The sequence below is a fragment of the Hordeum vulgare genome, chromosome 3H (genome assembly GCF_904849725.1).
Source record: "Hordeum vulgare subsp. vulgare chromosome 3H, MorexV3_pseudomolecules_assembly, whole genome shotgun sequence".
Lineage (NCBI taxonomy): Eukaryota > Viridiplantae > Streptophyta > Magnoliopsida > Poales > Poaceae > Hordeum > Hordeum vulgare.
Genome location: NC_058520.1, coordinates 504,342,023 through 504,357,809, shown reverse-complemented (window position 1 = coordinate 504,357,809; position 15,787 = coordinate 504,342,023). Strand labels below are relative to the sequence as shown.

The 15,787-nt window shown below is 40.3% G+C and overlaps 1 protein-coding gene across 1 annotated transcript; it reads left to right on the top strand.

The window, feature by feature from the left end:
- The first annotated feature begins 6,409 nt into the window (after positions 1–6,409).
- LOC123444527 (double-stranded RNA-binding protein 1-like) lies at positions 6,410–14,476 on the top strand. Its single transcript, XM_045121267.1, has 8 exons — positions 6,410–6,810; positions 8,088–8,335; positions 8,563–8,817; positions 9,347–9,566; positions 12,749–12,871; positions 13,383–13,607; positions 13,689–14,095; positions 14,188–14,476. Exons 1-7 carry the CDS (start codon positions 6,564–6,566, stop codon positions 14,084–14,086), a joined length of 1,716 nt encoding a protein of 571 aa, XP_044977202.1. The 5' UTR covers positions 6,410–6,563; the 3' UTR covers positions 14,087–14,095; positions 14,188–14,476.
- The last annotated feature ends 1,311 nt before the right edge of the window (positions 14,477–15,787 follow it).

The following is a 15,787-nucleotide window of genomic DNA, read 5'->3' as shown; positions in this document are numbered from 1 at the left end:
TTTCTTATACACTATACACTATATACACTATAGCAAAATTCCTCCTCTTCTTATACACTATACACTTAAGCATATACACTATACAATATACACTTTTTCTTCTTTTCTTCTCCTCCTCTTCTTATTTTCATTTTTCCTAATCTTATTTTTTTATTTTTGTTCATATTTCTTCTTCTTGTAACCCTAACCTAATTCTAAATATTACTAACCCTAATAATATAGCACAAACCTAATAACAGTAGGAATTAAATGACAAAAAAATCTTTTCTTTTTCTTCTTTTCTTCTCCTTTTTCCTCTTTTCTTCTCCTTTTTCTTCCTTTCTTCTCCTTTTTCTACTTCTCTTCTCCTTTTTCTTCTTTTCTTCTATACTGGCCGGAGTGTTGGGGAGGAGGGGGTGGGGGGCTTACCGGCCGGAGGTGTCGACGGCGCGCGGTGAGGAGGACGGTGCGGCGGCGAGGAGGACGGCCGACGGCGAGGAGGACGACAGGCGGCGGCGGGCAGGACGACGGGCGGCGGGTTAGTTCGTCGTTGTGCCGCGCCGGGCAGGAGAACGAGAGGAAGAAGAAGAGAAATGGACGAATTGGGTTGGAAATTTTCAAAGTCCCGCTTAAATAGGTCGATCTATAGTCCCGGTGCGTGGCACGAGCCGGGACTAAAGACCCCCTTTAGTCCCGGGTGGAGCCATGCCCCGGGACTAAAGGCCTCTTTTCGGGCAGACCAAGAGGCGGGAAGCAGGGGGTCTTTAGTCCCGGTGCGTGGCTCCACCCGGGACTAAAGGGGGTCTTTAGTCCCGGGGCGTGGCTTTACCCGGGACTAAAGCCCCTCCTCGGCTGCACGATAAATTTAGTCCCACCTCGCCCAGCGCGGAGGACTAACACTTGTTTATAAGCCCCGTCGCAGCTTCTCCATCGAGCTCCTCTCTAAAGCAGGCTTACGGGCCTAAACTTACTGAAAATTGAAACTATATTCGAAATTGTGGATAAAATTCAATCTGAATTCAAAGAGAATTCAGGTCGAATTTGTCCACGATTCCTCATATAGTTTCAATTTTTTTCTATTTTCATAATTAATAATTTTGACTATCCAAACTATTAACTTATTTTGTTATTTTCAATTAAAAACTATGTTTATTAAAAATTATTTTTGCATATTTGAGAATTTGACAAAACTATGATAATGAAAAGTGTTTAAAATTGAATAAATAATGCAAAACTATTTTCTATTTTCATCATTAATAATTTTGACTATCCAAACTATTAACTTATTTTTTAATTTTCAATTAAAAACTATGTTTATTAAAAATTCTTTTTGCATATTTGAGAATTTGACAAAACTATGATAATGAAAAGTGTTTCAAATTGAATAAATAATGCAAAACTATTTTCTATTTTCATAATTAATAATTTTGAATATCCAAACTATTAACTTATTTTGTTATTTTCAATTAAAAACTATGTTTATTAAAAATTCTTTTTGCATATTTGAGAATTTGACAAAACTATGATAATGAAAAGTGTTTCAAATTGAATAAATAATGCAAAACTATTTTCTATTTTCATAATTAATAATTTTGACTATCCAAACTATTAACTTATTTTTTTTTCAATTAAAAACTATGTTTATTAAAAATTCTTTTTGCATATTTGAGAATTTGACAAAACTATGATAATGAAAAGTGTTTCAAATTGAATAAATAATGCAAAATTATTTTCTATTTTCATGATTAATAATTTTGACTATCCAAACTATTAACTTATTTTGTTATTTTCAATTAAAAACTATGTTTATTAAAAATTCTTTTTGCATATTTGAGAATTTGACAAAACTATGATAATGAAAAGTGTTTCAAATTGAATAAATAATGCAAAACTATTTTCTATTTTCATAATTAATAATTTTTACAATCCAAACTATTAACTTATTTTGTTATTTTCAATTAAAAACTATGTTTATTAATTTTTTTTTTTGCATATTTGAGAATTTGACAAAACTATGATAATGAAAAGTGTTTCAAATTGAATAAATAATGCAAAAATATTTTTTATTTTCATAATTAATAATTTTGACTATCCAAACTATTAACTTATTTTGTTATTTTCAATTAAAAACTATGTTTATTAAAAATTCTTTTTGCATATTTGAGAATTTGACAAAACTATGATAATGAAAAGTGTTTCAAATTGAATAAATAGTGCAATACTATTTTGTGTGTTCAAAATGCACCATTCAAAGGCACATCACAAATTTTCAACAATTTCTGACTTCAATTGGTATATTTCGTGCATTTACTTATATTTTTGAGCTAGTTGACCCTGAAATTGAAAAACACTACAAATAAACTCTGAAAATGTTGAAAGTTAGCATGCTATCATAATTTCACCCACATAGCATGTGTTAAAAAGTTGAGAGGGCTACGACAAAAACTGGATGCAGTTCGTGTACAAAACTGACAATCTCTCTCGAAGTAGCAGCGTTTCGAACGAGAACTCATCTCTTACAAAGGGATTTCATTTTTTTGAACTTATTTGAACTCCATACTTTTTGTGTGTTCAAAATGCACCATTCAAAGGCACATCACAAATTTTCAACAATTTCTGACTTCAATTGGTATATTTCGTGCATTTACTTATTTTTTTTGAGCTAGTTGACCCTGAAATTGAAAAGCACTACAAATGAACTCTGAAAATGTTGAAAGTTGACATGCTATCATAATTTCACCCACATAGCATGTGTTAAAAAGTTGAGAGGGCTACGACAAAAACTGGATGCAGTTCGTGTACAAAACTGACAATCTCTCTCGAAGTAGGAGCGTTTCGAACGAGAACTCGTCTCTTACAAAGGGATTTCATTTTTTTGAACTTATTTGAACTACATACTTTTTTTGTGTTCAAAATGCACCATTCAAAGGCACATCACAAAATTTCAACAATTTTTGACTTCATTTGGTATATTTCGTGCATTTACTTAATTTTTTTGAGCTAGTTGACCCTGAAATTGAAAAGCACTACAAATGAACTCTGGAAATGTTGAAAGTTGGCATGCTATCATCATTTCATCCACATAGCATGTGTTAAAAAGTTGAGAGGGCTACGACAAAAACTGGATGTAGTTCGTGTACAAAACTGACAATCTCTCTTGAAGTAGCAGCGTTTCGAACGAGAACTCATCTCTTACAAAGGGATTTCATTTTTTTGAACTTATTTGAACTCCATACTTTTTGTGTGTTCAAAATGCACCATTCAAAGGCACATCACAAAATTTCAACAATTTCTGACTTCATTTGATATATTTCGTGCATTTACTTATTTTTTTGAGCTAGTTGACCCTGAAATTGAAAAGCATTATATATGGTGGACACTAGCTCACCTGATTTTTCAACCGTCGATGATGGTCGCTACTCCGACTTCCCCTAGTGCATAACCAATATCTAGCACAAGGAGAAGAAGGAGAAGCGACCCCCACAACAAAAGTGGTTCCGCGGCACGCCACGTGGTTCCGCTGCATGCCACGTGGGACTAATGGTCTTTCATTTTTAAATGATTGCTTTAATCAAAAACAGATCTGTTACAAAAGGGATTTCATTTTTTGAACTTATTTGAACTGAAGACTTTTTGTATATATATGTGGTCGAAATGCATGATACCATGAAGTTAGAAAGGGCTAAACCATTCAAAAGTAGCAAATGAAGTTAGAAAGGGCTAAACCATTCAAATTTGGAAACTATAATGGCACAAACAGAAACTAGACATATATAAATTGGTCCAAGAAGTACATGATACTAGTCCAAACAGTACATAATAATAGCTACAATAGATATATATACAAGTGTTCGACGTTAAGAACACTACTCGTCTGAATCATCTGAATCAGAATGTCCACCTTCCTCGAGGTGACGCTGGCCATAGTGGACGACTCGAATCTTGCGGTACAACTCGTATGACACATATGCATCTTTTGCTGCATACTCAATGTTGATATCATCAAGTGGGCCCTTCTCCCAAAGTCTGTGCTGAGACTTTGGGGAACTGGTCTTCATATCAGCATATGAATCGTCGATCAAGGCAACTGCCATATGAGCCATCGAAGTCCTGTCATGTCGAAGCCTGAATATCGTTTGGAGATCAACGAGGCAACCAACTGGTATCTCAATACCGAAGCTGTGCCTCATCTTCAGCTTGTCGTTCCTTATGTCAACGGAAGCAAAAGTGATGTCGCTGCGAAGGAAGTTCATGAGTTCTGGACAATGCTTGTCACTCCTGCAACAGAAACAAATTAAAATGGAACAAATGTTACATACTGCTGCAATAAGGAAACATGTTTCACTACAACTAAAGAGAAACTTATCTTTAGGATTCAAATAGAACATATGCAATGGAACCTAGAGAGATCACTATAGCTATCCAATGGAACCTAAAGAGATCACTAGCTATATGCAATTTTCATGACTATGACATATCATATTGCTATCCAATGGAACCTAGAGAGATCACTAGCTATATTCAATTTTCATAACCTTGGATCAAAGAACACCGCATAAAATTGTATCACTACAACTATGATTTCAATGGAACATATTGAACCAATCAGATTTTTCAGATTATGGAACATTATTCCAATCAGATTGTGTTCCCTTCAACTAATCAAAATTGTTTCACTACGACTATTTGAAGCGAACCAACTATGATTCCATTGCAACATATTAAACACTAGTTGATTCTAATATGATTTTTCAGATTATGGAACACTATTCCAATGAGATTGTGTTTCCTTCAACTAATCAAAATTGTTTCACTACAACTATTTGAAGGGAACCAACTATGATTCCAATGGAACATATTAAACACTAGTTGATTCTAATACGATTTTTCAGATTATGGTACACTATTCCAATGAGATTGTGCTCCCCTTCAACTAATCAAAATTGTTTCACTACAACTATTTGAAGGGAACCAACTATGATTCCAATGGAACATATTAAACACTAGTTGATTCTAATACGATTTTTCAGATTATGGAACACTATTCCAATTAGATTGTGCTCCCCTTCAACTAATCAAAATTGTTTCACTACAACTATTTGAAGGGAACCAACTATGATTCCAATGGAACATATTAAACACTAGTTGATTCTAATACGATTTTTCAGATTATGGAACACTATTCCAATTAGATTGTGCTCCCCTTCAACTAATCAAAATTGTTTCACTACAACTATTTGAAGGGAACCAACTATGATTGAAACAAATAAATTTACAATGTCATTATCTTGAATCAAAGAAAGCCTCAAAACTTACTTCGCCCATTGGAAGATCAAGACATGGCGTTGGAAGCATAGCTGGATGACGGCAACACCGCGTTGATCGGCTGTGTACTCCAGATCAAGCCACAAGAACTTCTCATGATCCGCTGCGTGGTCAAACCATTTTTCCTTCAACTGTTGAAGAAAAAACGGCACCTCGTTGCTCAGGTTCGTGTACACGACATCGAGCATCGTCGTGCCATGTGCGAGCACCTTACGAAAGCTAGTTGGCATGGTGGAAGAACAGAGGAGAAGAACAGAGAGGGCGACGCGAGAGAGAAGAAGAACCGCGAGAGAGAAGAAGAACAGCGAAATGGCGACTGTACGCTTCGGTTCATGCTTTTCATCGCCCGAAACGACGCGGGATGCAAACCGTTTGGGCCTCTAGTCCCGGGTTGAGCCACCAACCGGGACTAAAGGGGGATACCAAAAGGTTGCCACCACTACGGCAGGCCACGTGTTAGGCCTTTAGTCCCGGTTTGAGCCACCAACCGGGAGGGGATACCAAACGGTTGCCACCACTACGGCAAGCCACGTGTTAGGCCTTTAGTCTCGGTTGAGCCACCCAACCGGGACTAAAGAGGTATACCAACGGTCGCCACCACTACGGCAGGCCACGTGTTAGTCCTTTAGTCCCGGCTTGACCCACCAACCGGGACTAAAGGGGGATACGAACGGTTGCCACCACCACTGCCCGCCGCGTAGCCCTTTAGTCCCGGTTTGCGACACGAACCGGGACGAAAGGCTCCTTACGGGTCAGGACTAAAGCCTCGAGGGAGGCATTGAGAATTGGGGCGACGTGGCCGGGTCTTTAGTCCCGGCCCAGAGGCAGGCCGAGACTAAATGGTCCAGGCCAAAAGCCCGTTTTCCACTAGTGATACTAGCACATGATACTATGCATTACGGATGTAGTATCATACTCTAGTATCATATGCATGATACTAGTATATGATACTCCCCGTTGCAACCAGCTTTATGAGTATCCTGATTCATTCGTTACTTGTGAATTGTGCGTGCAAATTACTCACTCTTCACGACACGGTGGTTGCTCCGAGCGAGACCCTGACAACCGCCGTACTGAAGCACGCGGATAAAACCACCGAAGCCACAAGCCCACAAAGGAGCGTGAAGAGCCACCGAGGGAAGCAGAGAGGAGGGGGAGCGAGCGAGGCGCAATAAACGTGAGAGCGGATCAGAGCGAGCGATAGCCCCGAAGGAATCCCCAATCGGGAGAGGCCCGTTCGTTCCCAATCCTCCGCGGCAATGTTCAAGGCGCAGCTGAACCAGCTGTGCCAGCAGCGGCGGTGGCCGGCGCCGGACTACGCCCACCGGAGCGAGGGCCCGGCCCACCTGCTGAGGTTCCGCGCCACCGTAGCCGTCAACGGCGAAGTGTACCACTCGCCGGACGACGGCGGCGGGTCCGGCACGGCCAAGGAGGCCCATAACCTCGCCGCCAAGGCCGCCTTCGAGCGACTCTCCGCCCTCCCGCCTCCTCCCCCGCCGCAGTCCGGTGAGCGCCAGATCCCCTCAGTTCCCTATTAGCGGTTGGTTACATCTGCGGCCTTACTTGGGCGAACACTTCGTGGTCGGATTTTGGTTCCCAACTTTCAGCTTCAGGTTTTGTTCCCGAGTAGCGCCTTATACGTACTTGCTTGATTCATGGACGGCTGTTGGTTCAGGATTCATAAGTGCAGTTAGCGTCCTTGTGGTTACATCTAGTTCATGTCCACATTAGGGGCATTTTCTTTTCTTTTCATCTGGGCCTGAACAAAGTGGTATCATCAACTGTATAAAGGCTTAAGCCATTTTGATAGCAATTGAGATTCTAGTAAGAACGGTTAGTTTATTGGCTATTGATTGGGGTTCTAGTAGAAATGGATAGTTTATTGCTATTGAACCACTATGAGCCAACTTACACTGGTATTATTATCTTGCAAAAATAAAACTTTACTGGTATTATCATCACAGACAAATGGAAATGATGCTCAGTTTTACCGGCAGTAGTACAATGCATTCATATCGGTAGATAGACTCACCATCACCAGCACACGATATCATTTGATTTGGTATTGATGGGGAGTTACTGCATTCATTTTCTCAAGGACACCCTGTTTATTCAGTAGCTATCTTATTCTGAAAAGGTAGAAGTTTGGTGACGCTATAATGAACGTAGTGAATCACAATTCAATTCAAAAAGAACATAGTGAATCTGCTTGGTGGAGCGTGTACATAGTAGCTACAGAGAAGCTGTGTTGAACTCACTGGCTTTTCCATGTTTGATTTTAACGTGGGTATATAACTGCCTACTTTTGGATAAGTTCTATCTGTGGACTAGTAAGATCCTTATCGTAACTGACAGAAACATCGAGGATATACATGCTCACCTATCAGTATCTTTTTTTAAAGATTCCACATATAAATGCCAACAAATATTATCAGTGTTCACCTAAACCCCATATTGTACCGTAGTTTATCCCTCCCGGAACCACACACAAAATTATTTGCTTATGATGAGTAAAAAAGTTGCACATCTGTTGATACTTAATTTCCTGTTCTTGGAAGAAAACAATGCAAATTTAATTGTTCTTTTTATTCTTTCTATATCATATCTGTTGGCATTTACTACCTAAGTAACTATATAAATGCCTCTCATCCCTCAAATTGATTTGATTTTTTCATCTCTCATGCTGCTGTGAAGTTCTTCATCTTGCCACTAAAAAGGTTCTTGATATTCTTTCACACTTGTTTCTTCTATATTTGTGGTACTAACTGTTCTGTACATTGCAGAAACGCAACTTCCCTACAAGTCCCAGTTGCAAGTTTATGCTCAGAAGAGACACAAAGATTTGCCTTCGTATGACACCATTCGGAATGGTCCACCGCATGCACCTCTGTTCAGGTCTACAGTGACCATAGATGGGCGCACATTTGAAAGTCCTCAAGACTATCACACAACAAAGGAGGCAGAATTTGCTGCTGCAAGAGTGGCTTTAATGTCATTATCTCAAGAAGCAAACCCATCAGAGCAAATGCTGGTTGGTTGCACCTATTTTTATTCTTATGGATAGCTTTAATTTGCCCCAACTCACCTATGCATCAGCATTAACATCCTTCAGCATTTATCTGTATTATTAGTAAACATGTTCTCCCATTTTACAATATTCAAGAACTGAGTAAAAACTGAATTGAAATCATTGACTTCGTTTACATTATGCAGAAACATTGTCAGTTTTCGTCTGACAAACTACTCTACCTTTTGTAGGTTGGATCAGCTTCATGTATTTCTTTGCCAGGAATCCAGATTAATCATAAGCTTCAATTGCAAATTTATGCTCAGAAGAGAGGAAAACAGCTGCCTAAGTATCGCCGTACCCAGGAAGGTCCATCTCATGCACCTCTGTTCAAGTCAACAGTGACCATAGATGGGCAAACATTTGAAAGCCCACAGTATTGTCAGACAATTAAGGAGTCCGAAAATGCTGCTGCAAATCTTGCTCTGATGTCCTTAACTCAAGAAGTAAGCTCAGAGGAGCAATTGCCAGTTGGTCCAGTATTTTATTTATAGATAATTTTCTTACCATCGCCTCACCTATTTATGATAACTAATCTAATCACCATAATTTATTTGTATAACTAATAAACGTATGTTCCAGTTTCCCAAATTGAATATATTATTATTTAACACCTAGGAGCAATGCAAAACTATTTGTCACGGGTGCGCATTGGAACAGTGTGGTACTCCTTCCGTTCCATAATAAATGTCGTGGTTTTAGTTCAAATTTGAACTTGAACTAAAATGTTCAAATTTGAACTAAAACCATGACACTTAGTATGGAACGGAGGGAGTATATTGGATGACTTGGCTTTTGTAGTGAAAATTTAAGAAAGCAACCTTTTAAGGGAAACACAGGACAATGGCTTTTAAATGGAATAGTTACGGAAGGACCTGCTATAGTTTCTAATAGCTTGCACAGCGAGAAATACTTCTGTAAGGTATTTACTGTATTTGTAAGTACTAATTTGATGGACCGCTCTATCTTTTGTAGGTTCAAGGAATGCAATATATAAATCCCCGGCATGAATTAGCTGAGAAAGAAGGCTGTTCCTTGCCTGTTTATAATACTTCATCAGATGATTCAAAAAATTCCTCCATCTCCAAATCAACCGTGCACACTCAAGGCGGAAGTTTTCAGGAGGGACCTGGTAACACCAAGAAGCAAAAACAGATGACTGTTGCTGAGCTTGCTTTTCAACCTTCCAAAGACAGTAAGTAATTTAAACTCTTGAAATGAAGCTTCATATTGGGAATGAACTTGACGAGTAGTTTTTGGTGGTTTATCAGATTAGAGAAATTTTAAGATGTCCCCAAATGGTTAGGGACTGCCAATTAATATTGATCTAATGGCTAGGATGATGTATTTATTACCTTATAGAGGGTAAGATGTCCCTTTGACCTTATCAAGGGTAATGTTGTCTCTCCAATAGTTTACTCCACGTTAATATGTAGGATTTAAATGGAAATCATTATGTAGAATGGACATGTTGATACGCATTATTATGGCATAATCAAATCATTAATGACATCAATGTTTGACATGCAGACCATATACGTAATAGAATGAATTATCACCTTTTTTAGTTCGTCCAAAACTAATTGATTGAGAGAGAAAATAATTAAATTTAACAAATGTTTTGAACAAACATTTCTGAATGTAACGAATTACCATGGTTTATTCATACCTTGAAATTTATATGTACAATATGTTATATTTCTAATCAACTGTTGTATGTATTCCAAATTCATCATTTCATCGAGCTATTTACAAATTCGTGTCATTGAAATAGCTTGTCAAAATTACAGCTTCAATTTGGTTGCTCGACGACTTTTTGCATACCATCTTGGGTACAATTTATTTAAGGATACACCTCTAATGTAGAAGTAATCCAAATATATGTGTGTTAGTTAGGATAAGTGATGTTGCCGTCAGGCTTGCCGGTGATTGATGTACTAGTTGGAGTCTAGTACGATTAGGAGTCTAGCCATTGTGTACGTGTAGGTAGCAGGTTGAGTCCGATTAGGATTCTAGTAATCAATGCACGAGTAGGATTGGAATTGGTGTTTGGAGTCGGTAGTCTAGCCTGGTCCGGTTAATGTATATATATATATGCAGCGTTGCGTGAGTTTTGTAACATCGAATTGAGAGAAAAAGGAGAAAATAAGAAAAGAGGCAAAAGAGGGCACGACAAGGGCCCTTTGACAAAGTTTTTTGTGATCGCGTGTGTTCGTGATTTGTTGATGTAATCGATCCTATGGGCGAAAAGCCAACAATTGGTATCTAGAGCAAGGTCGATTTGAATCTGCGCTTGCCCTGGGGTGGCGACCTGACTAGCGCCTCGGGGTGGGTGATATAGTTCTTGCTGTAGCGACGAGGAAGAGCGGGCGCTAAAGTCGTTGGGGGTGCAACGACATGGAGGATAAGACAATCGTTGAACGGAGCGATGACGAGAAGACAGTGAGGGTGTTGTGGCAAGCGAGGTGACGGGTGATTGTCGTTCAGTGGAACTACTTGGAGTAGGGCGACATGTTGTTGTCGGCAAGGTGATGGTGATCCTTGATGGTTGTGGAGGTGTTGAAGTTGTGGCACTGAGAATATCATCGAGGTCATCATTGGGAGTGCAAGAAGACGGTAAAGTTGTGTGCCGTTGTCAAGGGTGTGCACGTGAGTTCTTGCAAGATGTGTTCAAGAGCTCGCAGGTGCGAGACTTCTGCTGCAGTTGAGATGCGTCATTGGTTGAGGAGAATTAAGAGGTTGAGTGGATGGAAAAAGGAAGTTGTGCCCTGCGTTTCTGTCTCTGATCAAGGAGTTCCAGCGAGTTCGTATACGGGAAGTTGTGTTGCGCTGTACGGCGAGTTGTGTTGCCGCTGGACCAGTCGGGTTGCCTCGAGATCGTGCGCTCGATCTTGGGCAAAGTTAACAAGTTCTGGCGAGTTCATGTATGGAAAGATGTGTTGCGCGTACATGACGAGTTGTGTTGCTGCCGGACGCGAAGTGTTGTTCGGTAAGATGCGTCACCAACAACAAGAATAAGGTGTGGAGTTGGGTCCAAGTGTTGGTCCGCGAGACGTTTGTCATGGTCGAGGGACTCTAGTGAGGTGCACTTCAAGGCGCGAAGAAATGAGATGTCACGGTCGAGGAGCTCCAATGAAGGTGTATCTCCAAGGGGTGAAGACGTGCGCGGAGACAAGATGGCGGGTGGCTATCTGCATGTCTCAACGAGAAGATGAAGACCAACGTGAAGATGGATGCGAGCCAGTCAAGATGAGTTCCTGCATGAGGCTATGCGTTTAGTCTACATGTGGCACGCTAAGATGCGGCAGCGTGGCTGGTAGTCCGGATAATCGTTGATGTCAGTTTTCAAGTCGGCATAAAAGAAGTATGGTGATGAAGTGGTGTCCATCATTGCAAGAAGAGAGAAGTTGTGAAGAGATGAGGTGGTCATCGGTGTGTTAGATCCAGTTAAGAGTTGATAGTTTGGATTAGGGGGTGAATATTGAAGTAATTCAAATATATGTGTGTTAGTTAGGATAAGTGATGTTGCGGCCAGGCTTGCCGGTGATTGATGTACTAGTTGGAGTCTAGTACAATTAGGAGTCTAGCCATTGTGTACGTGTAGGTAGCAGGTTAAGTCTGATTAGGATTCTAGTAATCAATGTACGAGTAGGATTATATATATGCAGCGTTGCGTGAGTTTTGTAACATCGAATTGAGAGAAAAAGGAGAAAATAAGAAAAAAGGCAAAAGAGGGTGCGACAAGGGCCCTTTGGCAGTTTCTTGTGATCGTGTGTGTTCGTGATTTGTTGATGTGATCGATCCTATGGGCGGAAAGCCAACATCTAATTAGTAGTTACTTGCAAGAAAGTTTGTCAATCATACGCCACACCTGCTATGAAGATCATACATGACATGTACCGCACAGCCTTTCTCAGTCAACAGCTCAGATTTTAAACCTTATCTTACCTCTGGTGAGGTAAGGTGGAGCATCTTAAAAGTGCTCATCAGATCTTTAGCTCCTTAAAAAAAAAGGAAATTCCCGAACCTAGTTGACAGTAGTACTTCTCAATAATCCTACCCCTAGAACAGAAATCCCCTAAATGACAGTATTACCACCAGCCTATGCCTAATGCATGTCCTTCACTATGAAAATGCTAGAGTCAATAACGAGACTGATCTGATTTCTCTAAGCATAGCCTCAATAGTCTCCCAACCATTTTTTTTTTGCTATACTTCTACTTGTGTACGATGCTTTGAAATTATGCTCTGTATATTGAAACGTGGATTATATTTAAAGGCTTTTGTATTCAATTGTTCCCTCTACCCTTTTTTCTCTTGAATGCACCTCTCTTGGAACTTTTGCGCATGGTCACCAACATATTTTCTTTCTTCTAGGGTCACAGATGCAGCAAGGAACTGAAACCCTCGCTGAGCAAGAGGTCAAGATTGTAGAATCTGATTCTTCATTGCCCCGGGTGTCAATGGTAGCAAGTGATGGGCAGAATGACTCTAATGCTAGTGAGTTTTAAGCCTACGTTCCTATCTTTTTTGAAGAAAAAGCTTCCTCTTTCTTTCTGTACATACTATTGACATGTGATGAAACCTCAGTAGACTTCTTCTGAACCAGCTTCTGGTTCACGTACCTGTTTAAAATTTGATTTCCATAAGAAACACAACCCATATAACATAATTTTTAGTGACAAGTAAACTGCAGGTGCTGTGTTTACATACTAATAACATGTGAATTTCATATTGTTATCTATCATGCATGTTTCACAAGTTCTCTGTTCTACCATTTGCATGAGCTTAATTTATGCTGCTTTAACTTTGAAGACTTCAGAGTTTGGACAGTCCACTGATCACGCAATCGTAGATCATGTTTTGGACATTGTAGCAATCTAAATGAACTATACCTTTCTTTTGATTGTTGTCTTGTATATATATTTGATATCAATGATTGTGTTTCTCTTTGTATTTATTTATCTTCATTGTTCCATCCATTGACTCATATGGTTTGGCCATTTTGCAGCTGCGCATGATTCTTGCTCTGTTAACTCCAGTATTGATCTTCCTGTTGCTGACAAAACACGATCTCTTGATGAACCTACCCAATCTGGTAGTATGGAAAATAATAAACCAGCTGCCCCAGAGCCAAGCATCAAGGCTGAAGTAATGGACTTGACACAAGAATGCACGCCACCCCCGTCAGTTTCAGCACCACCAACTGATACTCTCAACCTTGTGGCAACAACAGGTACAGTGCATGTTGCTTTAGAATCTCTTGTTGAAACTATCCAGCCTGTAAAGATGGAAAATGATAAACCAGCCATTCCAGAGTCAAGCACCGAGGCAGAAGTAATGGACGTTGCAGAACCAAGTGCTGAGGCTGAAGTAGACATTCCAGAGCCAAGGATCAAGGCTGAAGTAATGGACGTTGCAGAACCAAGCGCTGAGGCTAAAGTGGACGTTCCAGAGCCAAGCATCAAGGCTGAAGTAAAGAGCTCAACACCAGAACACACATCTCTCCCTTTGGGCTCGACGCCGCCAACCAATATTTCCAACCTTGCGGCGAAAGCAACTGCAGTGCCTGATTCTGCCCGATGCGGTTACTCGATGTCAACTAACCGAATCCAGGTCTACCCATGCCGTCCTAACCTGGAATTACCAGAGGGGGCGACCGTGCTTCCCTTTAGCGACGACAAGTGGGTGGCCGTGAGCCTACCTTTTCCTTGAACCCTGAAGGTATTCTTAGCTTACTGTCCCTTGTTTTATCGGTGTCATTTGCTCTGTCCTCGCTACTGAAGTTGTTTCCCGTGTCCAAACTCAAAATGCAGGTGGTAGCACCACAGCTTTAGGTCCATAAGAGATGGTGCTTGCCAATGCACATGTTATGTCGTTGTAGGTTGTAGTTTCACCCCGAGTTTAGTTGGACGCGCCTCCCTCATGTCCTGCAGTAAGCTAGCGTATCGTATTCTTAATTATTCTCTTGGGACATGGTTAGACTGATGTAAGTTATGCTATCTAGCCGATGGTACTGAGCTCGACCATCTTGCTGAACCTGAATTTCCGTTGTTACCAAGTTGTCACTTTTAATTTAGAAGACTGTGAACTTTATTGGGACCATTCGGTGTTTTGATCTTCAGCTTGCCTGCTGGTCGGCTTTCTCTTTTGTTTAGATGGGCCTCTGATTGCTGATATGCCGGTCGGCCTTTGCTCCATCGAGGCATGTTGCACAATCTTCTTTCTTTCATCGCAGTATTTTGCATTCCTAAGGCATGTTGCACAATCTTCTTTCTTTCATCGCAGTATTTTGCATTCCTAGCGCTGTGTGGTCTATTCTAGAGGCACTTGATTGCGGAATACCCTAGAGAGATTCTGTGTGTTTTAACTGGCTACACTTCTACTTCCTAAATATAAGTTTTTTAGTAATTTTAATAAAAATACATATGAATGTATCTATTTTTGCACTCCATCAAGGCATGTTGCACGATCTGTTTTGCACTCCATCAAGGCATAAAGACGTATTTTATAGTGTAGATTCACTCATTTTACTCTGCATATAGTTTATATTTAATTCTTTAAAAGATCCTGTATTTAAAAACGAAAAGAGTACATAAATAGAGGAACGCCCAAAAGGCTTCGCTTTCGACTCTTCCAATTTCGGTTCTATTGTTTTCCAGGCTGGTATCTGGCAGGTTGATTGAATTGACACATCCCTTGAACCGAACCGAGCCTGGAGGCTATTTGCGCTGAAACCCCGTTGTCGACTGTATTATATTTCAGGCTGGCATAGTGGCATTTAGCTGGCGATCGACCGGATTCCCCAGAACTGAGCCTGAGGCTAGTTGCGTCCAAACGTAGTTGGTCGACTGTATTAGTACTCCCTCCGTTCCTAAATATACCTCTTTCTAGAGGTTCAACTAATGAACTACATACGGATGTACATAGACATACTTTAGAGTATAGATTCATTCATTTTACTTTGTATGTAGACATTCAATGAAATATCTTAAAAGACTTATATTTAGGTACGGAGGAAGTATATTTCAGTACGACATCTAGCAGGTTGATCGACGAATCCCCCAGAACTGAGCATTGGGCTTCGTTCAAATGCCACTGGCCGGCTGAATTATAATTAAGCCAACCCGTCCTAGAGATTGAACTAATTCTTGAAAGAGATTTTCGATCCTCGAGTCAGGCTTCCAGCCCGACCTGGGGCAAGCTATTGTGTAGACGTTTCAGTTAAATCCTATAAGTGCAAGCTAGAATATGAAGAGATTCAATCCTCACGTTGGCCATTCCGTCTAACCTGGATCTCGGGGCTACTACACATCAGTTCAAATTGATCAAGTCTTTTGAAGAAGATTTCTATCGTCACGTCAATCTTCCACCCCGGCCTGAGTCTTGGGGCTACTGGATCAACATTTTTAAGCG

Coding starts and splice junctions, on each gene's coding strand:
- LOC123444527 (XM_045121267.1), top strand. CDS start 6,564: ATGTTCAAGGCGCAGCTGAACCAGCTGTGCCAGCAGCGGCGGTGGCCG. Junction 8,818..9,346: donor TGATGTCCTTAACTCAAGAA/GTAAGCTCAGAG, acceptor TATCTTTTGTAG/GTTCAAGGAATGCAATATAT. Junction 12,872..13,382: donor GCAGAATGACTCTAATGCTA/GTGAGTTTTAAG, acceptor GCCATTTTGCAG/CTGCGCATGATTCTTGCTCT.